Source organism: Tauraco erythrolophus, chromosome 10, assembly GCF_009769465.1.
Source record: "Tauraco erythrolophus isolate bTauEry1 chromosome 10, bTauEry1.pri, whole genome shotgun sequence".
In the NCBI taxonomy this organism is placed as follows: domain Eukaryota; kingdom Metazoa; phylum Chordata; class Aves; order Musophagiformes; family Musophagidae; genus Tauraco; species Tauraco erythrolophus.
The window spans coordinates 29,246,692-29,272,400 of record NC_141474.1 but is presented as its reverse complement, the minus strand read 5'-3'; the positions used below and the strand labels follow the sequence as shown (position 1 = coordinate 29,272,400).

Below are 25,709 nucleotides of genomic sequence, written 5' to 3'. Positions count from 1 at the left end.
AGTACAGGAGAATGATCACTTCTCTAGTCCTGCTGGCGACACTAATTCTAATACAAGCCAGAAGCCTCAAGCAACACTAGTGTCAATGGAAACTCAAATCTTAGCGTTAGGTCACTTGGAAACAGCATCAGAGTCTATGTCAGAGCAGCTTGGAGCAAGTTCAGGGACCAAACAGTGCCCTCTAATTTGCCTGTCAAAGAGGGTCAGTGGAAGCTAAAGCACTTGGCTGTATAGCTTGGCAGAGGCAAGCTGTACAAGCAAGAGAATGACTCCTGGTCATCCTCTGGCAGTGGTGGGCAGGGAGCTAAAGAGGAAAGAAAAGGGTGAAGTGACGATAGCATTTTCTTTGCTCGTTGCTGTGCAGCCACACCTGCCCATGAAAGAGTTTCCTCTGCACACCATACATTGTCTCCGCTGCAACTGGAGGCACGCTGAATCACAGTCCACTCTCCAGTGTGCCCCCTGGTAAAGCACAAATACATTTTGTATTGGTTGAGAAAGAAAAGAAGTTATTCTTTTAGGTAAAAAATGGACTATATGAGAAAATTATCATTAGTGTTTTTCAGTTTGAAGTCATGTTCTGGTTTCACACAGGAAGGGATACGGGGCTTGACCAGATTTCCTTCAGAAGTCTCTTTCAACCTGAATTATTCTATGATTCTGTAAAATTATGTGTAGAGTTTCATACCTAAGTTTGTATGACTGATTATTGCCACTGGTCCTGTGAGCCGAACCATCACACATGTAGGTTATGTAAAACTATCCCTCGAGCTTCAGGGAACAGTTGATGGGATTCAGTCCTCATATGTGCAGCCTGAGCTTGCAAGTTCCTTCCCTGGTAACCAGGGTCTCACACTGCAATTAGGAAACATCTCTTTAGACACAGAGGCTACAGCTTCAGTGTCACTGGCAAGCTTCTAAAAACACTGATATGCATGCAATCCTGAGAGAAGCAGCTAAACTGGCATAAGAAATTAAGTTTTCAGTTGTGTTAGTGTTATGCAAAAGGTACTATATATGTTGTGTTTTCTTTCCACAGCTTAATGTCTGGGCTAGCAGCCCTGGATGCCAAGACTTCCAGTCGATTAGGTATCATAACCGTCACTTACTACCTGTGGACAACATTTGTGGCTGTGATTGTGGGAATAATTATGGTCTCCATTATCCATCCTGGTGGAGCGGCGCAGAAGGAGAGCACTGAAGAGGGTGGAAAGCCCATCATGAGCTCTGCAGATGCACTACTTGACTTAATCCGGTAACTACATTCATTCTTTCTGCTTTCTGAAGGTAACATTTTGTACCTAACTGCATGAGGAACTGTGCTCTGAGGATAAATTCTGAACCTCAGGATGAACGTTTTGTTTAAATCAAGAAAAAGAATCAAGAAAATTTTGGAAGATGAATTTCAAGTTATCAGATATTTATAGTGGCTGTTTCTAGTAAAATTTAAATGAATGGCCACCAAACGTATCAGAATTACTAACAACACTGGGGTAGGTTGGTTTTTTTTACCCCTGCAGAATCACAGGTAGCCTGTGGAGCTCATCACAAAATCTATTATTAAGGCAAGACAGTATTAAAATGCAATGTTAATTTAAATAAGGGCAGATAGTTGTAATAAGCAAAACTTTAAATATAAGAGCTGAAATGCACATTTTTCAGGAAATAATTCTTAAAAGTGCTATTATAACTGGTCATAAGAACTCTCAGATGAAGGACACAATTAGAAAGACTACTGTTGTGATCTTTTTATTCCTTATTTTTATCACATTATTTATTCTGCTTTGTGCTTTTTCATGTTTATTTTACTTTGTTTCACAGAAGGGAGGGTTGTTCTTTTAGACTAGCATTAGAGCACTGATGGTATTTTGGTAGCCTTGCCTGAATAACCCTCTGTGTCTCAACATTTGGTTGGTAGTTTCTCAAGCCAGTGATCTCATACTATATTGGGCAGGGGCATCTAGGCCCAGTGTGTGTCTAAAAGACAAAGAGTTCTCTTTGGAGTTTGACTTATTAAAACAAAAAATATGGCACAGTTTGTCTTTCAAAACCCAAATTTCTGACCCTGACAGGGCGTCAGTACACCAAGTACTTTAATTAGAGTTACTGGGACATCAAATCAGAAGAAACTGGGATGAAAAGCTTACAAAAATCTTTTTTTTCCTCTTCCAAGTTGCACTTAGCCAGGCCATCTGAAACCCGCATGTTTTTCTATTGTATCAATGTCTTACTGAGAATGAGACAACTTATATTAATCATGGAGCAGCAGCTGAGCACTCTTTCTTTTATAGCTTTCCACAAAACCATCTTCATCTGCAAAGGGAAGATGCCCACTTCATGGCATCTGTATCTCTCCAGTGAGTTTGCTGTGATGTATGCGCAGTGGAATTCACACGTATGTGTTTGTGACATAACATTAAGTCACATTATTGTGTTTCTGCTGCATAAAATACTGTAATTCCTACACCAAGAGGAAGGAACTGAGCGAGTTACTGCAGCTTTGAATCCCTTAGTATGAAAGAGTCACATAAGAAGTAAAAGGGAGTTTAAGTAATCTTAGTATTACCTTCATAGTGGCAGGTTGTGGAAACCCTTTCTGGCACGCTGAGCTGTTTCTAAGGCTTTCGTGTTAGACAAGTAAAGACATAGTGAGACACACAGTGCAATGTTACGTCCAAACTGACCTTACAGCTGTCTCTGGAAAGGGTCTCCCTAGCCATAGGTTCCCATCCCCCTCCTCACACCAGCCCAGTTGCTTTTTGAGACCCAGAGCAAGCTAGTTCATGGAGATGAGTAAGATGAAAAGTAATTTGGGCATGCAAAATTTAAATTCAGTTTATAGCATTACGTTTGCATAAAACAACCAAATGTATGTATGACTGTAATGTGAGATCCAAGTTACGATCTCATCTCTTCATCTCTTTCTGGCTAGTCTCTGTACACCGCAGGTTTAGTGGTGAGATTTGGAAACACTTTATTCTGCTGAGCCTCATTGCAGGGAAAATACTATGTCCTGATCTAAACATTTGCAAATATTATCTATAATTTAATTTTCTACAAATATTTACCTGAGCAAATTATAATAGTTTGTATGCATATTTCAGGTGCTCATGTTTCTACTTCAGCATGTGCTTTTAGTCTGTGAGACCTTAAAGTCTTCACTGGTTTGGGCAGGTGTCAACAACAACGGGCCAATGAGCTACTCTGATTACTGAAGCTTAAAACCAGAATAAAGCTCACTCACCTTTCGCTGTGCTAAGCAGCAGTCACAGCTACAATCTTTCTACCCTGAGTGCTCAAATTGATCGCTTTTGTTCCTCTGCTACAGAAATATCACATTTACTAAATACATAAATAAGAATAACACAACTGTGCGGAGCAGGCTTTCAGCCTAGGCAAACACTATGGTTGAAATCCTGGCTCTGCTGAAGTCAGTTGCAAAACTCCTAAATATCTATGTGGAAGTCTGGATTAAATGTAATGATGTATCTGCTGGTTTGAGCTAGAAAAGCTGATCCTTCAGCTCAGTGATAAATCACTTCCATTCACAGCTGGAGACCATCTTTTTAGGACCAGATTGGCTTATCTTCTCAATTCATTAATTTCCTCTCAATTTATCAATTGCATATGTGCACAGAAGTTTACTCAGGAAACATCTGGTATTCTGCAAATGAAGAATGCTAAATGTACAAGTGGAGAGATGATATATGTGACATAATTGTGGAGTTTATTTTAAAAGCATGAATCTTGGCATGGTGATATACATATTTGCCCTCTCTGATTTCAGATTTGAAACCACTTTGAAATGATGAAATATATTATTATTTCTTGTGATGTTATATATGACATTGTCAGGTCTGGAATTTTTGTCAGGGAGGATGTTACCAGAAATTGAATTTCTAGAGGTTTTGGGTGAGGATTTTGCTCTTGGAAGTGGGTTTAATCAGAAATTAAAGAATGTACTGACTTAGCAATAAACGAAACCAAGAACTACTTCAGAGGCTCGTGGTCATCCTAAACACCTGCAACAGTAATCAATCACCACGTTATTATTCTGCATTCTTTTGCAGATGGTGCTTCCCCTGTATATTTGCCTGTTATGTAAAAAAACAGCACTAAAATCTCTGGTATATATGACTTGATTAGGATTTAACAGTGACACTGTACTGCATAATTCTGAAATAGCTCTGAACCTCACATCAAGCAGGACATACCTAATCTCATTAACATACTGAATTTCATGCCTCAAAAATTGTATCCATAAGTCAACCATTTTTTGCCACACTAAACAGCAGTACTTGGAAGACTTCCTTTCTAAAGGGAACCCCAAGAGATTGGGGACGAGATCTGTGGATGTGAATCGGCCTCTACTGATTTCCTCCTAAATTCAATCTGCAGAGAGGCCACTGAATGCAGCCTAACAGAGGTGTTTTCAACATTCAGTTAGTCTTCATACCTTTAGTGCTGCTTTGGTCTTAAATGTTTGAATTTTTGATTTAATCTGATCCAGCTTTAAACTAACTATATTTTCTGCTGTCTGTGGAAGATATCCATTTAACTAGGTAGTTCACCCTCAGATCTGTGCAGGAATCTCCCCTTGCATATCTTGCCCTTCTCCATCGGCAGTGTGCCAGGATCCGGGCTAAGGACCAGCAATTCAGAAGGCATCTGTGAGGCTGAGGCCGTGCAGGAGATGCTGTTCTGAAGATGCTTCTCTCTTTAGCTGCCACTTTATTACTACATTGAGATAGATATGCAAATTTACCTTAATTATATTCAAGGTTTCTGGTGCAAGCACTGCCAGACTCATGAAAGTATATTTTCTTCCATATTTAAAACTATAAATCCTCCGGCTAAGGATCATCTTGCTCTCTCTAACGCACTGAAGTACCTGATGCTTTATGAATTTTGATGGATTTATTCTCACGATGTGCGATACTTCTGTGAGGTAGGCAAGTACCATTTTCCTTTCTTACAGCTAGAGAACAAAGACATATGGAAAAGAAATTACCTCACTCAGGATTGTTCAGCAAAATCTATGATGCTGGAGGAAATATTTGCAGTTCGTACAAGACCTAGTAGAGGTCTTATTCTAGGAATGTGGCTTTTGAGGGACCTCAATGGAAGTAATAGCAATGAATCAATATGCATCTTTTCCTTCTTTTTCCCAAGTGAATTGTTGAAATTAACTCTGTACTATATCTCCAAAAATAAAAGAGTGAATTTTTAGTAGCCTTTGGTAAGTTAAGAAACAAAGGCAAGATATCAATTTTCTAAAATAATTCAGGCTGGGAGTGTTTTATTAAAAAGGACAAAAAAGGACATACTTACAGGAATAGTCTTCAATTTAAGATATTGAATATGTTTGATTTTACAATGTATATTCACCTGACAAGCAGAACAGAAAACACCTATAATTTGGGGACGAACATTTGTAAAACAGATACATGACTTAGGGCCACACTGTTTACATTAGCAGTAAATATTTCCACCACTTTCTGTTGCTGTTACCAAAATACCTTTGATTTAGAAGGGTAAATCTTGTTACAACTTAAATCACACTACTTGCATTTGTCACCGAGGGAAACAAAATTTGGCTGATGAGATAAAAACAAACAAGCAAACACCATAAACATTCACATGAGGAAAGAAATCCGAGCCAAACTGGGCCTTCACCCTCCTTTTTTCTGTAAGGCTGACGGCACGTGCAAGTCTGGGCACCAGCAAGTGCAGGGTTCACACACGGTTTTAGTCTTTCTCAAGTCTAACCAGACAGCATGACGTCACAAGCTGGTTCATTTCAAAAGCTCCACTTAAAACAGTTCAGGATCAAATCATGCCTTAACCTATGACACACAAATTTCTACATTTCTGAAGTTTACAGGAAGGCTGAGTCAGAGCATTTTGCCACTGAATATTCAGGATTGTATCCAATTTAATAGCAAGTACCGGGAAATTCAATCTGGCTTAACCAAGAGAGGATGGGTTTTTTATACCATTAATAGTTAGGAGAGGATATAAACACGGTAGAGGATTTACGTTTTCATGAGAATCCTGAGCACTCTTTAAAATAATTCAAAATAATTTCCTTTCCCTCTTTTCAAGGTAAGGGCTACATTCTATTTTATAGAAATTGTGTTTCTTGAAAATAGGGCAGGAGAAACCTAATATCTGCTGTAGTTCGGAAAAAGTCCAGCCTGTGCAGAACCAGAAATTGTGTTTTAAAAGGTTTACAGCTGAGGACTGAATTGTATGTACAAGCAATAAGATATTTAACAGTGCATTAAATGATCCAGGGTTTAAACTATGAGAGCACTTTTAACAATAACTTTGCCCTATTCATGTATATTTTGCCAAAAGCCACTGTGTACTATGATAGAAATATTTATCTATCTCTTATAGCAAACTACCATATTTTACTCATTTCAGACTGCCACTTTTCTTTTATCTCACAAAACCAGCCTGGTGCCAGTACTGTTCTGCATTGTATGGGACCAGATGTTCACTTCTGGTTAATTTTCAAGCAGTTCAAGCTGCACAGAAGCCTGAACCTCAAGTGTTTACATAGGACTCTGAATCCCCTAAATGTGTGGTTCCTATTTGACACAAAAGGAAACCAACATGGAAAAAAGATAATTCCATGATGAAAACAATGCTGGAGAGATGGACTACGAAGCAGTTTCTGCTCTCTGGTCACAGAGCGGGAGGTGCTTGGGGGCCAGGAGGTAAAACTGCATTAGGAAAGCTTCAGCCCTTAAAAGGAAATAAATTGTCCATCCCGCTGACAGTTGGCCTGGACATCTTCCGTTGTAAATGTACACTTTTTATGAAATAACTTTGCCTTGCTGGAACCATAGTGGAAATGCGTTAAGCCTGTCATGTAACCTTTGATACGATTCAGCCTTTCAGGATGCCTAAAGATGTGATGTATTTGTGCTTCCACTCCAAAGAATGATTTTCTCAGAAAGCTGTAGCCCTGTTGAGGCTGTCTCAGGACCTTTTCTTTCTGAGGAAGCAGAGTAAGGAGGTTCACCCTCCAGATCCGTTACTGGAACTGAAAGGCCATGCAACAGTGTCACCCTTAGGAAAGATAAAAAGCCCATGTTTGGCGAAATGATTCCACAGTATGAGTTCTGCTCTGATCTGCAGAAAGGCAAGCAAGACAAAATGGCTGATTCGTGATTTTTGCACTCTGCTAATACCTCTTACCATAATAATAAGGATTTAAATGGTTCATTAATTCTGCAAAAGCTTTCTTTGGTCCTTTTAGCAGGAGGTAGCAAGACTGATATTGAGAAATGAGATGAAGTACTGAAGGTGACTACTGATGTGCAAGACACATCCTCCCACAGGCCCTGAGACAGGTCATTTGCTCAGTCTTGCTAAATTAAATTTTACCCTTGATTTCAGGAGTGCAAACCCTGATGGAGCCCACTGTCACCAGCCAGAAGGTATTTCAGGGATATACCCCTATGACTAAGGACAGGATTTGTGGCTGTTGTGGTACAGTAACAGTAGTAAGGAGTCTACATGGCTGATGATGAAATCATGCAGAGGATAGCAAAAGCAGACAAATTTTTGAGATTAAGATAATGTCACTGAGAAGGATCTCAGCCTATAGTAAATAGGAGCCACAGTGCTGTTCATTCTTGTGCACAGCTGTAAAACCTGGGAACTACAGCTGTCATGTCAAGCTACTCAGATTTCATTTTTACTCTCTCTGTATTCTTGCTGCATAGAGTGACAGGGTAAGACCTCAAACACTGAAGTATTAGAATGCTGTCAAACACCCAGTCTTAAAACAGTGTTCTGGCAAGCTCAGCTATGCTAGTTCAAATTTAAGAGCAGAGTGCCCAACGCTGTTTTATGCTCAGTGCAAATATAGGCCAATAAAATATTACGAGGACGCGTATGTAGCAAAAACCCAGTCTGGTGGCTCTAATTCCACAGCATGGGAGACTGCAGCCAAAGACTGTCTGCTGTGGCAGGGATTAGGTACTGATAATATCAAAGTCTGAGAGCAAAAGCAGATTGCTGCTGCAGAGCACAGAGCACTCCAGAGGGAATGGGTGTTCTGAGTCAAGGAAACGACATCTGCCGTACCTGTGGCTGCTCTTATGCTAGAGCAGCTGGCCTAATTTCTCATGAAAGAGATCTGCAAAAGCTGAATGATTTGGATCAACACATGTTGTACTCAGGACTCATTCTGAGTATTTCAGACATTCAGTAGTATAACTGCAAGCAGAATTTGGCCTGTTATTTCTAATAGAAGTTATCCAGGAGCCATCAAACTGGCTATCCCAGTAGCTGCAAGCTAATGTTTTGTGGACAATTTAGCTAACAGTATGAGCAGTAAACAGGTTAACAGTGCTGATAGTTGTATCGCTATTGTAGTTCTCAGTCACCAACGTTTTGAAGATGGCAAGAAGACTCCCGCATCCTGGGGGCAGTGCCAAGGCACAGCCTGAGCTAAAAAGTGGCTTCCTAAAACAACTCAGCTTCCTAAAGCAGCAGAATCCTACAGGAGCAAAACCAAGCAAATAGTGTTAATTGGTAGGTTTATTGCCGGAAGATGATGGAGAAGGAAAGAGGATGTCTCACTACTGGCAGTGGTAAGGTGCTAAGTAGTCCTACGTGTAATGGGAAGCGCACGCTCAGAGTTACTCCTTAGACCAAGTGCTGTCTATACTTGATAGAAGTCTTCAGGATTTTCTTCAAATTCCATGGCTACCAAATTGCAGAACACATGTTGCCTTAGCCATACAAGCACATTTCTAACTCAATACATCCTTACATCTGAATCCTCTTATCCCATATAGAATTAGGGAAGGGCTCCAGAATTTGCTAGTAGAATGAACCAGCCTGTGCCTCACAGCAGGATGTGGTCAGAGAAGGTGTTTAGTAGGTCACTTGTGTGTGTAAGCTGCTATCACAGCAAATGCGGGCCAGGCACGCTGTGCCAGCTCTGGCTCAATAGCTCGCAGTCTGTAGAAGGTTCACGGAGTTGACATTGAAGTTTCATGCACGTTCACTCTTTTAGCCTGTGTTGAACACTCCTGCTCTGTCTGACAGAATTCTTGAAACAGAAAATGTTCTGGGAAATGTTCTTTCTCAGGGCAGACAGTATTTAGCTCTTAGTTTTTTATGTAACCAGAAACCATATGTCTCAGTATCTATTTTACAATCATATCCTTGTCTTAGACCTAAATTCATCTATGTTCCACACCAGCCTCACTCTATGTTACTCACTGTATTTAATTCCTATTATTATGTGAAATTATTTTTTCCAGGAATGCTGAATTGTGCCTCTGAGGTTAGAGACAATATTGCTTGTACTAGAGAAATGAATCCCAGATCACTTTAAGTTTCCTGCACTATTATTTTGTGCCCTGTATCTTGTAAGCAATCTGAAAGTAATGCTGGAAATGTAGAAGCATTTTATCTGCTTAGCTCTCTTAATTGAATAAACACAACATTTTTATAGGTGGTGACAGCAATTAGTAGCTCAGTTTGAATCATTACTTCGTAAGTACTGACAGTGTCTTTAATTCAGTATATGTCGGTGATAAACGCAGTGCCTGTTCTGAGTAGGGAGACAGCTTCGCTTTCTGATCCTGATACCAGATTCATGTGGGTAGATATTTATCTCGTCCGGAATCTCTAGTAGAGATCTGCAGGGGCCGATCTGATTGCAGGCTGGATGCCTGGAAGACAGGTGGGCAGCACAAGGAGAGATCGACAGGCTGCAACACCCTGCTGTTAATTTTGTAATATGTTTGGGCAAATGAGAGTGTCGGGATTTTGTGCTAGACTGAAGCTCCCACCCCAGCTAGCATTCCCCATTGCTCCGCTTTGGTTGGACAGAAACCCACAGGTGGGTTGCCCTGAGGCAGCCAGTCTGGCTGGCAGTGGTGAGGGTCCCACCAGCCCTTCTGATCCCAGTTCCATGAAAAAAGTAAAATCCCTTACTCCCAGTGGAAACATTCCTGGGAGATCCCTGCCAAACATCCAGCTCATGGCTGGAAATATCAACGTGCAGCAAAATGTACCCTTAAAATGAGAATTTCTCAAGTGTTTCTGAAGAGGCCTGACTGAATCAGCAAACACTCCCAGTCATCTCTCAGCTGTAGGTGACAGTTTGATACTTTCTTCTCATTATTTAGTTTTAGTCCATTAGAGTTGTCATCCATGAATTGCTCTCTTGAATGTTTTTAATTAACAAAACTAACTTTTGGCTAATACTGGATTTTTTCAATCCAAGTAAACCAGCTTAAAATAAAAAATAAGCCGAAGCTCTGGCAAACACATTCAGGTCAGCCCTTCACTAGATAAATTGTGTAACTTTGGTAAGGCCAGTCCCAAAGACTGGATCACAGTGCATAATATATTAAAAATATTGGGAGAATTCCAGCATCCAGTATTAAGTGGGTAGTTGTAATTCCTGCAGGATAAAGAATGATAAAGAAACAAAATGCTTTAAGCCTCTACAAATTTGTCTAATGTTTAATCTAGCCACTAACCATATGATATTCCTTTCTCGAACAGTCTTACTTTGTTCTTAATTCTACTAATTAGACTATAAAACTAAAGGAGAAAGTGGAAATCAGCAATTAAATTCATATTTCTTTGTAAAGCTACAGCTCATTTGTGACATTCATATTCAGAGCTGTGCAGGAATCCTCAGTGTGGATCTGTGCTTTCAGAATAATTCACATTCACTCAGCAGCTCAGAGCACAACCATCACACTAACACTGTGCACTCCTGTAGCACCTTTCATCTGATCATCTCACATCTCAAAACAAAGACAATTTAATATTAATGAAGCCTTTAACAATCTGGAAGCAGAACTCCCTTATGAGGCATAATAAGACAGTAACCATCTTTTCTCTCCAATGCTTCCCCCTCCTGTAAACATCCTCTCTGTCTTTCCCAAGTCCAGCTCCATCCAGCTGTCCTTCAGTTAGTCCCCTGTGTCAGCCAAGTCCCCAGGGCTCAGGCAGAAGGTTGTGTCTACATCTGACAGGAAAGCGGTGCACAGCCAGCTGTTGTCTGTGCCTTGCTTTGGCCGCAGATTTGACATTTGAACCAGAGAATCATCAGCTTTATGGACAATTTGTAGAAATAACTCGGTGCTTTGTGCTGTTGTTAATTGGGGTGAGAGCTCTGTTGATGGCAGCACAGCACTCAAATGTACAGCACTGCTTGCAGTGGTGTAGTGAGTGTTGTTCATCACTAAGCACGTTACTACACAGTGTCTTAAGTGTCTCGAGCTAAATCACTCAAATTAAATGAAAGTGTGTACAAAGGGACAGCATTAATTTGACTAAACCTTGCTAACTTAGGGTAATTTCCTCATACAGCCAAAGCTGCTCTGCTCTGCTATCACCTCGCCGTAGCGCACAGCCATCATCATACCTGAGACTCTTAAGCAGGATTGGTAAAATGGAAGGAGACGTGTCCAGGGTACAGCACAGCTAGAGTACGCTGTTATCCTGCAGGAATGCTGGGTAGCAGATCAGGCTGCAAGGGGTAGGTGATGTGAACTGTCTCGTCTGCACTGAGGTGAGGAAAGGCCAGGACAGTTGAAGAGTAACTAAAGTGCTGTGCATCAGCCTTGGATCTTGCCTGGTAGTAACTTGTCTGTGTTGCCCTAAAGCAACAGCCTTACCCAAATGACCAATGATGCCTCTATATGGCTTGTCTGTTCTCACACAGCAGGCCAACCCTCATTTTCAGTCTTCTGTTTCAATCATCAGACAGTACTACTACCCTTTAATTAAAATTCTTCTCCCTCTGCTTTACCCTGAAAAGGAAATTTAATTATCTCTTTGTAGCAAATGCTCTCCGCGCCTGATGCTACTGAAACAGATTCTGCCTCATAATTTTAAGTGCGACCATAATGTCACGTTGTGATCACTTAAAATAGCAATAAAATTGTTTTTCCTAAGCCGGTGCTGTGCAGCACGCTCTTGCTGTGACTCCATTAGCAGCAGGCATACGCTGCTGCTGCAAAGAGGAAAGCAGGTCTGGAAAATGTCTCAGTGCAGTATGCATTTAACTTCGTATATATATAGCAATTCTCTTTGGAATGATGGGCTTTTCACATATACTTAGGTGTTGTCTTGGAGCTTGAGCTGGACTTTGAATAAAAAGTCTTTTGGTTACAGAATTCAGGAGTTTCTCCTTGCATAAATTTATGTATATGAAAGCACTTAATTGCAATAGCATTGTCACTGTCTTCTGCCTCTAGGTTCAGAAGCTTCGGGCTGAAAATAAATCAGTTCTGAAAATGATCTGCTTAGAATCATCACACAAATCTTGATTCACAAATACTGCATGGAAATATAGGACTTTTTAGCTTTTTTGACCAACTCTACTATGATTCCTCTCTGAAGCCTGTAGAGGGTGTTCTCTCCATTTCAAATTAGTGTTGAATATCTTTCTGCATAGTAGTACTCTAGCTCAAACTGAAGTTACCAATTAGCTCCAGATATTACTGGGTGAAATGTTATGGACTGAAATACAAAGAAAGTCAGGAAAGATGACAACAAGAGTCCTTTCTGGAATTAAAAATCTGTCAGTCTCTCTGCAGATCTCACAGGTATGGTCATTGTCTTCCTCTGTAGGTCAGCTGTGAGCAAAGATGAAGCTGTTGGCCTCGCTTCAGACTCTTGTTCGGAAGTCTCAGAACCATATTAAAAGAAAATTTAGCAGAAACTGGACAGCTCTAATCTCAATTCTTTTAATCAGGAATGAGATCCTCTTTTTGAAACTTCTTGACCAAATCACTGCAAAGTCTCTATCAGCTGTAATTTTAGTGGTGAAAGTGTATCAGGAGGTACTACAGCTTATGACTCATCTCCCAGGAGTACTTAGAAGTCCCAAAGTAGATTACAGCACCCAGGGGTCTCAGGAATACATCCCTGAACACTGACTCCGTCTTGAACAGCTCATTATCTAAGTAGGCAAGACAAAATATGGAATAAAGGAATACTCTTCTCCCCAGCTACTAGATGGGGAAGGGAATGATAGCAGTTATGTTGCCCCAGTTAAAACATGAAGACTGTGGCAGAGCCAGAAACTGAAACTAGAGCTCCTGGGTCTCACTCCAGGTATGTAGAAGCAAGTCCCAAAACTTTAATTCTGAGGAACTGTCTCTGTGTTGAGCCTTGCTCAGTCAGGTGCAGCTGTCTGGCATGAGTGGGAGGGAGTGGCAGCCTTCTGCATCCATCCAGCCCTTGCTCTCTAGGTGGGTAAATAACTAATTTATTGTGGGAGACCCAAGACACAGTAAACAGAAGTTGTTTTCAGTTATATTTATAAAAATGATTCTTTTATCTGTTCCTTTTCAGGAATATGTTTCCAGCCAATCTTGTTGAGGCCACATTCAAGCAGGTAAGTGGCTATATTCCTTTTACCACTGATGAAAGAGATGAGCCAGCATCATGTAAAACATATATCTTCATGAAACAGAATCCAGATACAGACATTGCATATTGCTTCAGAGACTGTTGGTACCTTCAACATTTAGGAATTAAGGAGTCCCTTTCCATTAGCCTCAGCAGCCTTGGTATCTGAAGGCAAAACAAACAAGCATAAAAATCACGGTGTGACTAGGGATTAGACATGCACACCTATGTCAGCTCCGCCTCCACCTGAACCGGATCTTTGAGGACCTTGAGAAAGGTGCTGGAGTGAAGCAGAACAATTTATGCCAGTATGCCTAGAGCATGGTTTCTCTTAACACAGGGCTGCAGTCACAGAGTAGCTGGAATCTCTTTAAGAGTGCACAGTAACACACTGCAAAGGAAGAACAGAGTACTATGTCCAATTAAAACAACAAAATAATGTATTCAGGAAGAATCTAATTACTCAGATTGGAATTTGGCCAGAAAACCTCATCTACAAGTTCTGAGTGAGCAAGAAGCATGGCTATATTTATTTCACCTGGGGGAATATTTCATGGGAACCTTACGTCTGGTGAGACAAAGAGAAGGACACTCAGAACCTCCAGGGAGTCATTCTTCATTATGTCTTGCAGGAAAGTAGCTCTACCAGGAGATAGTGTGTTTGCTGCACAAGGGTCTGATTATAGGAAACTGATTTTGTCATGCTTTTCTAAAAATTCAGCTATTTTTACAGATTTCAGCAGCCTAGGGGCAGAAGCTGTCATTCTTCTTTTCATACTGTCCCTTTGACATGCGGCCTTGTTTAACAGAGCACTTAGGAGGTCTCATTAAACTATGAATTCCTGCTGGGGTATTATAATAAAAATTATTTTGTTTTCTTTCAGTATCGCACCAAGAGTATTCCCATTATTAAATCTAACAAAGCATCATCTGAAAGCACCACTCGTCGCATTATAATATATGGAATCCAGGATGAGAATGGATCCAACGTCCAGAATTTTGCCTTGGATATTACTCCCCCTCCCGAAGTGATTTACAAGTCAGAACCAGGCACTAGTGACGGCATGAATGTGCTAGGGATTGTGATATTCTCTGCCACAATGGGTAGGTTTCGGACATGTTTGGGTTGTAATAATCCAAGTATCATTTAAGAGGAAAAGAGAGAGGTTGGGTTGTTTGGTTTTGTGATTCACCTTTTTTAACTGATTCTATCTAAACTTTGTGGGGAAAAAGGCAAGACTGTTACAGAACTATTCTCTCAACCTTTCAAAGATAAATCTTCAAAATCTTTGTTGACTTTTGTTCCAGGCAGTTCTGTTTTCTGTGCATGCACTTACATTCTTTTTCATTTCTTTTTTTCTGGATTATTTTGAGCTTTTATTTATGAACCATTTTTTCTTGCCTATAAGAAACACTAATACAGTGTGCTCAGAGGAGCTAGGAATTACTATAGCAGGTCAGACCCATGCCCCTCTGCCAATATTCTGCTTCAGTCTCTGGACAGTAGCAAAAATCCCAGACAAACTTTCAAGAAATTCTGAAATAAACAAGTCCATAGCAGACTTTCTTTCCAAAGCTCAAGAAATTAGTACACTTCTAACGCCCAGAGCTCCAGGTGCTGTATTACATGAACAAAGAACTTCCTGCACTGCTCTTGGTTCAGGGGACATCAGGCTGAGACAGTCCTCACTCTCATGGCTGGATGTTTCACCCCTGCAGCTGGCAGGACAAGAAAAACCTACTCCAGACCAACTCCTTGGCTAAAGTTCCTCTCACCAGGCAGAAGATTACTTTAGCTCTGGAACCTGCCCTGTCTGTTGTTCTTACCCATTCTTAGTCATATTTTACCACATTATTAACGTGGAATATAAGTCACTTATCTATGTAAGAACCCAACTCAGATAACAAGCCTCAGTGATATCTTGAATAAATGAGCTACAAAGGTATATTGTTTTATCAGTTTCAAATCTGTGGATCTTCTTTTTGATTGAAACTTTCTGATTTTATTTTTGCCATCCTACAATGCTGATAGTTACATGCCATCTAGTACCTTACCACAGTGGACTTCTTTTCCAGGCATGCCTTAAAATGGCAACATTTGACAGGCAGAGTGTGAGGTCAAGACAAACGAAAAGCCTTGATGCTGAGCTCAGCTGTGACTCGCCCATTTACCTCTTCTCACACAGTGCGCAGGAATTTCAGTTAGAGATTATCATAAGCGACTAAGCATTGAGACATCTGATCTTTTTCTTTTGGAGGAGCACACATTATTTATTCTCTACAAGGAGAATGTTTGAATGGAAATGGAATATGGTACACCAGGGCTGCAGACAGAAGGCCCCAGTCCTGCCTGCTTCCCTGTCTGTCTCCACCAGTAGCCACATGCTTAGGTAGGACTGTTTTAAAGAGCAAATTTCAGTTATTGTTGTAAAATGAAAAAGAAGGTATTTGTTCTTTTTGGCATTATATAGAATTAGAAGCCAAGACTCTTGTAAAACAACATGCTTGATAAAAGAGTGTTTTTTTCTGACCTGAAAGTAATAGCTTAGATGAATATTAACAGGCTTACAAACCCACATCTTGAATGCACTGTTATTGTGAAATCCCTGGATAAAACAGCTGAGAGCCTCCCTCCCTGACCCAGGAGCGGGTTGCCCTGGAAGCAGTGCTGCCTGATTCCTGGCTCTCAAGCACAGATGTGGGCTCTGAGGTGCAGAGCTCAAAGCAAGGACACTGCTCATCCAGAGCAAGTGGCAGCATGCACCCCACTCATAGCCCCCTGCGTCCTTGTGAAACTCCCTTCAAAGGCAGTCTCACTCGGTGCAAATAGCTTTTGAAGTGCTGCCTTGAGCAATTAACTCGATCACTTAATAATCCTTTCAGGGAGTGATGGCAGAAAATTAATAAAATAGGAAAATCATGTCTGTTTATATGCATTATTGGAAACTAACACCGTCTAGAGAAATGACGTTTAGATGATACATGCCAGAGCTATATTCTTTTCCTTTCTGAATGCTGAGTGCACACAAATGGGTTTTCTTTGCTTTCTTCTTTGCTGGTTAGTCTGTACAGCAGTTTGGCGTTTTTTTCACATGAACTTGCATTTCCTTACCTCCCCAAAGTTTGCAAAGCCTTACTGATCATGAAAGTTGGTTGTTATTATGTAGACAGATATTTGCTAAAATAGAATGGAGACCCCCCCATATTAACTTCCTGTTACCAGAACAAACCTCAGTTCTTGCTCTGCCCCAGGAGTGTCTCATGGATGCTGCCCAATTGTATGCAGTGCACGGAAGTAAGGCAGACTGCAGGCAGAGACAGCTTCCTTCGCTAGAAAGTTTCTCCGTTTGTGTTCTGTGGATCCCTCAGAGCAGATAAATCCTCCTCAGGGCTCTATGAAAAATAGTTAAGGAAACAAGCTTGCTATCAGAGGGGCTAAATCTGCAACACAAAAGTTTGTACCTCCACAGGGAAAATTTCAGGGAACTGCAACTGCAAAAAACACCCAGCCAGGGGAGAGAGCCTTGTATGGAGCCAAAGCACAAGGCTGTGGCCTGGCTCCCCCACGCTCTCGAGTTTGTGTAAGGTGAGATTTTCACATACCATGTCTGTTTATACAGCACAAAGATCTATATTCATCGAGTCATCTCCCACTCAGTTCACTTTGAACTATAGCAGCGGGGAAAAACACTGGGGATTTGCATGAAGGCACCTGAGAAATTGAACGTGAATGCCTTTGTTTGCAGGTATAATGTTGGGAAGAATGGGGAACAGTGGTGTTCCTTTGGTCAGCTTTTGCCAGTGTTTAAACGAATCTGTCATGAAGATAGTGGCAGTTGCTGTTTGGTAAGTAACTGTTCTAGTAAGAAAATCAGTATTTTTTTAAAAGCGTAAGAAAATTTCCACAGAAGAGGACGTACACAAATGTCATAAACTTATTTCCAGGGAAATAAATGAGGGTGAATGATCCTTAGCTTTACAGGACCTCAGCATTTGAAGGAAGATACATACACACGCATCCTGTCCCTGGCTCATGCTGTCATTTTCACAGAGGCTCCCTATGTATTACTCCCAAATAATGACTAGGGGCACTGCCAATCTTTGGGCATGCCAAGAGGCATTATAATACATCCAGCCCACACTAGGGAGGAGCATGACGAGATGCTCTAGCTAGTACTTCCATCCTTTACAGCACTGCTACACTAGAAATACTAGCCTGGCTTCAGCTTGCTCAGGAGTGGGCTCTTGTGCTGACATGACTGTACTGTCGCTAGTGTGGTTGTTGGAAGCTTGGCTATCTCTGCACTGAGCAGCACAGTGGAGATCATATACCCAGAGTGCTTGTCACTCGGGATGTCTTCAGTCAGCGGAACAGCCTTCAATGAACCATCCTAGGCCATGTCAATTCGGAAAAGGCTTCAGAGCAATCCTAAATTACACTGAGAGCCAGCTAGGCCTGCCAACCCACCTGCCCAAAGATCAGAGGAACAGTAGGTGACTACCAACAACAAAAACTATCAGCTTAGCATCTTCCCCACCCTCCAGAAGGTCCCCAAACATTGGTCAGCCTGACATGGGGAGGGGTCCCACTACCGGGACTCAGCCTTTGCTTCCAGCTACCTGGTCCAGTCCAACTGACCTGAGTCAGGGAATGATCGCTTGGTCAGATGAGTCCAACAGGGGTAGTAATTTCTGGAAGGAAGAGGGGGAAGTGTCAAGTCTCTAGAGATGGCACAGCTGCAAGTGGAAGATGGCTGGATGTCCCCAGGTTTTATTATTATTTTTTTTTTTTAATCATGCACAGAAGCACAACTGTTTTGATAAAGCACCTATCCCACAGCCTGTCCAGAGGAGATTCAAAAACGAGCTATTCTTCTGTCTGTCTATCTGCCCCGAATCAAACTCCCAGGCAGTCCAACAACATGTCTAATTCATGTTGGTGTTTCTCCTATGTCTTCCAAAGGCAACATAAACATTTACTTAACATCTTCCAACTATAATCCGTGAGCAGTTACATGAGTACAAACATATGAGCAAAGCTTAGGATTCATTCCCCTTCTCCCCAGTAAATGACCTGCCTTAAGATAAAAAGTCTGAGCTACCTTCTGAACCAAAACATTTTAAATTCATTTGTGACCAGCACCATATAAACATATTCATATATAAACCATATAAAACACTGTTCAGCCCAGTGCTTCGGGCACACTCCTCAAGTGTGAGAAAGTGGCTTAGTCTGATGAAACAACAGAACCCAGCTGTGCTGCTTCCAGACAGGCTTCTCTTACTGCACTGCTGCTGGAAGGACAAAGATATCCCATCTCCTACTCTTTAATGGAAGTGAGCTATCTCCTGATAATGACTATCTGTCTTTTTGCTCAGGTATTTTCCATTTGGAATTGTGTTCCTAATTGCTGGTAAAATCTTGGAAATGGACGACCCTTCAGCCATTGGGAAGAAACTGGGTTTCTATGCCATTACAGTGGTTTGCGGCCTGGTGGTGCATGGGCTCTTTATTCTGCCAATGATGTACTTCTTTATCACCAAGAAGAATCCAATCGTCTTTATCAGGGGGATTCTTCAAGCCTTGCTCATTGCTCTGGCCACATCCTCCAGGTATTACACAGTTTCTAGAGAGATGCAACAAAATGCTTGCTAGATCCTTACTGCAGCTTTCTCTTGGGAACAGCACACTATAGCTGTACTGGAGCAGATGTATTTGTATCTGAACAATGGTCTGTGTCAAATTCACTAATATGTTTGTAGAAGATGTGTCTCTCTACATGTGGAAGTTATGTGTGGGAGCCATTTGACAGTGATGTTTGTCATGTTGTTTTCCCTTAGTATAAAAAATATTGGACAAATATGTTTTTTCTTAGAGGACTAGAAAGGAAATAAGGGTGTTTTTCCATAAAAACAAACACTGTGCTTCTACAAAGTTAATACATAAGGGGCACACAGTTTGTCCAGGCTTCATTTCCGGGATTAGTGGAGAACCTCCTAGTTCAGTCATATGGAAATGTTTCACCCTTTCTACTCATCTTAGTCTTTGTTTATTGGTACGTTAAGAAAAAGCTGTGGTTGCAAGCTATTGTCCAGCACTGGGAAAGTATTCAGCTGTTCTGCTCAAGGAATAATACATTTTGCATCCTTTTTAGTGAGATGTACAATGAGTTTTAACCATAGCTGAACAAAGGTGCAGTGACAATGGGAAACAGCTTGGGAACTGGTTATGAAAATGGCTCCCAACACAGATAAACTAGTGCGTGAGAAGTGATTGAAAGGGCTGGAATTGACTTACATGGAGTGGAGACAGGAACAAGGACTAAAAGAACATTTCCCTGTAGCCGATATAATGAAAACACAGCTTCATGGCATCTGTGGCTGGAGGTTTGTTACTCTGAAGTAACAAAAGCATCTATACCTACCACTTTTTATGCAGTAATAAAAGTGACAGTACAAGTGGAAAATGCGAGGTAAATAGGTCTCTTCAGCACATCTTATGTATTTATTATTTCTACTGTCAGCTGTAAAGGAAGAGGGCTAAAGAAAGGAAAAGATAGCTTTCTTTTATCTCATTTTTGCTTTTGGATTTTTAAAGTTAGTATAGTTATTTCACAGAGAGACTGGAAAATACTGAATTCTTATCCAGATTTTGAAATGATCACAGCTAGTGACTAACACCTACCTTCATCTACCTAATTTAGACCACAAATTAGTAATTAGTACAAAGTCAATGAGAAATTGAGAACATCTGTTTATAAAGAAACATTATGAAAAATTAAAAGGTTTTATTAACCTCAAAATATTTATTCTAATTAACAATAGTGACTGAGGAGTACTTAATCTAGTTATAGTTAAATACTGATTCCTTCTTCCATTTTATAATAATTTCTATAATACGTTAAGCCCTGATGACTGATACATCCTTTCAGGCAATAGTGTTGTACCAGCTTCTTATCCCTTGTGCCTCTAATCTTACTTTTCTCCATAACTTTCCAAGCAACTTGAGGAGAATTCACGTAATCTCTGCTACAATGGAGTGACCCACTTAGAAATACAGTGCATTTGTAATTGGTAGGATTACAGAAGGAAGAGGCAGGAATGATAGATAAAAAGTTCTGGGAAAGCAGTCAAACAAATATTGATGTAAATATCTTTTTAATAGTCTAATAAAGGCCATTATGTAATCAGTGCATATGGCTTTTCATAGGGCATCATCACTGATAAATAATTATGTGTTTTGGAGAAATCTGGAACTCTTCTGCAAATTACCTAAGTAAATAAACACATGGAGAAGTAACTTCCCTGAACTCAGATTAGTTGATGTCATTCATTTTCTGCTATAATCTTGTGCAAAACTTATTTTTGCTACAAAACATTACTTTGCAACATGGTAATTACTGTCAATGCTAAAAGAGAAATAATCTCTATTTTACTGAAGGAAAACGAAGAAGAGAAAACTTAAGTTGTATTAGACCTTTGCCAGACTTGGGAAAAGAGCCTAAAACTTTTATCCCCAGCCCATTGGCCTGATTAGGCTCTTTTCCTAATTTGGGGCTGGAAAGTCAGATGCAGATGGCTGTTTCTCTCATGAATAAATGTACAGTGGTTGGGCAGGAGTAAGCAGAGCAGAAGGAGTGTATAGGAATTAAAAGAAAGGAGAGGAGGGAATGATTATTTCAGTACAGTTGGAAGGCATTGGCTTTTCACTGTTTAATTTTACAAGATGTTTTCATATATAAGTTTGCTCCAAAATGACCTATAAAGAGCAACATACTGTGAAATACAAAGTCAAGAAAAAATTATGTCCTGGGTGGTGTTTAAACTCTAATTAGGCTTAAATACTTAAGGCAATCTTTTTTATTAGAACATAAATAGTTTGTAGCTTGAGATGTCATCACATCCCCAGATTCAAATGTGATGCTAGTTTTGCACTCAAAGATGTTAGTGTTGGAAAAGGCTGTGTCAGGTTCACATTTGACACACTTGACTATCTGCCCTGCTCCTCTAAGAGTTCTGTTTCTGAAGAACGCTATTGCTGACAACTCAGTTTTTTTAATCTGTGCCATTTCAATAATTCTATTTTTCTAGAAAAAGATAGTTTTTCTTAAAAATCTAATCTGATTTTTTATCTTTTTCAGAAAAAAAAGATAAAATTTTGTTATTTTACCTTTAGCATCCATAGAAGTGTTTGTCTTTTTCTCTTCTTTTCTGATAATAAGCAACAAAAATAACCAACTTTTTCACCAGTATAGATCCCTTTATCATGCGAGGTTTAATCAATACTTAAAAGATCACTACATATTCCACCATTTTCAAAACCAGATTACTTTTCTTAATTTTCTCTATTTTGCATCAACGTTGCATTTTGATTTTATAACCAATTTACTAGTCCTTTACTGGTCTGGAAACTTTCAGGGCTTGTGCTTGTTTCTTTATTGGATCTTATCTCCTTAGTCTGTCTCTAGCTCCAAGAGTATCAAGCCACATTACAATCATGAAGAGCCCTCCTTGAAGTTCATGATATCTTCAGGTCCAGGTTGCTTGTGGTATGTTTTGAGGTTAGGAATGTTCCAATGCCAATATCATCAATCATAGTAATAAAACAACATGTACTCACCAAATACACAACTGCATCTACAAAGGTATGCAGGGGCTTTTTGATTCCCCTGTTTTACATGAGTACCTAAGTTATATTACTACTTGGAGAAAGTCCAACAATGGTTGATTTGAGAATTTTTACATTGGGGTTGTTTTTTTTTTTCTCAATTACTTGTAGAAGCCTAAGGAAAGAACATGCATGCTGTCTAGCAAATGTAAGCTAGCTCTTTTAAAAGACCTGCATATCACAGTGATAGTCATCGCAAAGCATAGCTTTTAGGCAACTTTCAACCAGGTAGGATGCCTACGATTCATCTAGGAACTCACCTCCTCATGGAGAGAACTGGGCTCCTAGGAAAGGGCCCCAAAAGCCAGCGTGATGAGAGAGCTAGGCAGGCATCAGGCATAACTATAAAAGAAAAATCTCAACCTGCAGAAGTGGTGAGAGAGAGGTGTTTCTCTCTGCTGAGTCTCTCCAAGGTAAACCAATCCTTACTCGACGTTTTCTCCAGCCCCATTTCCTTACCCCAAGTTGACATGAGAGTGCTCACTGACAGTGGGGAATACACAGGGAATTTAGCTTTCCCTTAAACCTGCGCTGACTTTGACTCTCCTGGGCTCTGACTCCCAGGAGAGAGCCCCTCTCCTGGGAATATCTAGTACTCTCTCCCCTTCCACTATTCAAGGAATAATTACATATTTATAGGCCCAGAGAGGTTGTAGTTTGGAAACAGCTCTGGCGCCAGCTGGCAGCTCATCCTGTCAGGAATTACTAGCAGAACTTGCTACCAGATGAGATGTAGTATCTTTACTGTCAGAAGCTAATGAAGCACCAAAGTTAAGGTAAGTCCTCAGAAAGGCTCTGAACTTACGGATTTGGGGCTTGGACACGTTTCATGGATTTAGCTCTGTTTGCCCGTTCTTACCAGTGTGTATATTTTGCAAAACCAGCGTAGGCCAAACATGGGTTTTAATGTTTTTCTGCTCAAATAGCAGTGCCTTGTCTAGAGATAGCTGAACTTTTCACCTTCATTACACTGAAAGGAATGGATACTGCACATAACTGGCTGAGTTGCCAAAAGAACATGCACAAATAATTGGGGCTGGACAGGAGAGCTGCTTCTCTTGACAGTCAACACATCTGTATTTGGTTAAATAATAGTTGCCACAGGGGCATTATATAACACTCATAATGTGGGTATTGGATTTTCAGATCGTCTTGGAGAACAAAGAGTTGGTTTCAAGTGTACTGATGTGTTTCTTGCAGATGTTTCTGTGTCAGTTCATGTCTATAACTAAAGATAGAAAGAAAACCACAGATCAGTGTCCTGATATTCATTCTAGCTAGTCTGTGCCTGTGGAAAGCTTTCTTTTTAAGCTAAAAGTCAAACTGCAAGACTCAAAACCAATACCATGTACAAAACCCAAGAATGTAGCACAAGGGAACCTGAAAGCCACTAGACACCTGTCTCATGGCAATAATTTTATTGAATCTGAACAACTTATTTCCCCTTAGTGAAAGGTTCTACATCCCATTCTCAATCCCCTTATATTTCTCCAGATATCTGAATCACAGCATATTTTGGTTTACACAGACATTACTGAAGAGGCAGGGACAGAGAAGATCTCTTATTCCTTTGGTGCATCATTTAGGACACTATGAACTCAATCTCTACGACTAACACCAAGTCCCTACACCAGTCACCTGGCCAGCCAGCCCCTGAAGCCAAACTCTTGGCCCCAGTATGGGCTGGTTTTGGCAACAGGTGCCCATAGCAATGTGCACAGCTCCTCTTTCCTACATCAGTCAGGTGTGTACAGCACGTGCTGTCGTTGCCCACCTTGCCCTGCTCTGTGCTGTTCAGGCTGCAGAGCTGTGGATTTCTGACTTGCTGCTTTCTTTCACCCCACATCGCCCCTGATCTTGTCACCTCTTACAGTATTGAAAAAGCAATATTTGGCCTACAGGCAAAATTCCTCTTGATTTTAGCTTTCCTCATTCCAATGGCATGAAGGAATTTTATTTTTCTAGGTCATCTTCCATATTATTAATGAATTAAAGCAGCATCTTCTCAGTGGTACATTCCATTGAAAGAAGCAATTTTCATCTTCTCTGAAGACAAATGATAAAATATGAGGTTTTGAAGGGTTTTGTTGCTTATGAAACACTAAGATCTTGGCTATTGCGGAGTGTAAATTAAAGGCAGATTTAGCAAAAGGGAGATGAGATCAGTTTGTTGATTTTTTGGAGCAAATATCAAAATGCATTTGAATTATAAGATAAACAGAGCAGGCTGAACAGCTGTTCTTCCGCAGTGACTAGCTCTCTTTGTGGCTCACGCTAGTTAGAGCTTGGCCTTATCCAGCATTAGCTTATGCTTAGTCTCTGCAGCTGCAGCGTTTTATCCCAAAATTGAGATAAGACTCTAAAAATGTATTTTTAATTGTTAGAGTTAGTGCTGGGAGAAGATACCTCTCCTCTTAGCTGAAAGCTTTAGGACATTTTTAAAAAGACTTAAAAGATAAGGATCAGTGCTTTAGAGTATTTTTTCCTCCTGATAAATGTTACATGTCAGGCTTTCATGTTACTGCTTCATTGTTTAAATAAAGCAGCTTTCAAGAAAACAAACTTCGCCTAATTTAACTGGAAAGACAACTTAAAGTGTTTGTTTGAGAATGTTTTTTCTTCAGCCATTGAAATTATGTATTAATATAACTCAAAAATGACAGCAGGAACATTTTTTTTCTTTGCCACTTCTAAGTTATGAACAGCCAAAGCTTTCTGACATATATTTTCTAGTATGTGCTGGATGATACATTATGAGTAAAAATGAACCATTATTGAACAAGACAACCTCTCCTGGAATACTCCACATAACTTTTGTTACCTGTGTTCAGGAAAAGTTCATTCATATTGAAACAGGTGCTGAAAGAGTAATCAGGGACGTAAAGTAGCCATCTTGTAAGAGAAGACTTTAAAAAGTCTGATCAGGTCAAAACTGATTTCTAACAATGTGTTGTAACAGCTGGACTGATTTGTGCAAGAAGAAATGCATAAAGCACATAAAAGCAAATTTAGTGTAAATTGAAAAGAGTACATCTAGATCATAAATTAAATTTCTTATTTGAACAGTGATTTCTGGAAAGTTTTTTGATAGGAATAGTTCGGACGGACAGCCTACTAGCTCTAAGATGCAGTGCCATAAATTTGAGTGAGACTGTATGTAGTCGTTGCCTGTGCTAGGAAGGTACAAGAATCTGTGACCTGGCAATTTGCTTCCTTTCAATATCTTGCATGTTTTTCATCATCATTGCACTTACATTCTGCCCATTTTCTTTTTTATGATAATATTTAATAAACAACAAAACCAACATCTAGTTATGTGCCCTAGAAATTTTATTTCTAACAGCACAAAATTAAAATTAAAGAAGATATCTCTGTGAGATAATGCACAAATTTCAAAGTTGAATTCTTGCAAAAACAATGATGTCATACATTCCGTTCACAACAGTGGAAATAGATACAGATTTTGCTGGTTGTACCATTGATATTATGGGATGGTTTTTCACATCTTAACCAAATTGGAAGACATCAGTCACTTAAAATTTGCACATTTCACAACTCAGCTCTCTGCCCTCAGAACAGGAAGGCCTTTAAGTTTAAAATTCTGGTATGTCAAAGTGTGGGCAAGGTGGAA

The 25,709-nt window shown here is 40.2% G+C and overlaps 1 protein-coding gene across 1 annotated transcript in view; it reads left to right on the top strand.

Moving 5' to 3' along the window:
• The window catches only part of SLC1A7 (solute carrier family 1 member 7), a 51,478-nt gene that overhangs the window by 14,943 nt on the left and 10,826 nt on the right, over positions 1–25,709 (top strand). The window contains exons 3-7 of the mRNA XM_009984210.2: positions 1,040–1,255; positions 13,354–13,396; positions 14,295–14,514; positions 17,157–17,256; positions 18,790–19,023. Coding sequence (XP_009982512.1) covers positions 1,040–1,255; positions 13,354–13,396; positions 14,295–14,514; positions 17,157–17,256; positions 18,790–19,023 — 813 coding nt within the window. The remainder of the gene's footprint in view (positions 1–1,039; positions 1,256–13,353; positions 13,397–14,294; positions 14,515–17,156; positions 17,257–18,789; positions 19,024–25,709) is intronic.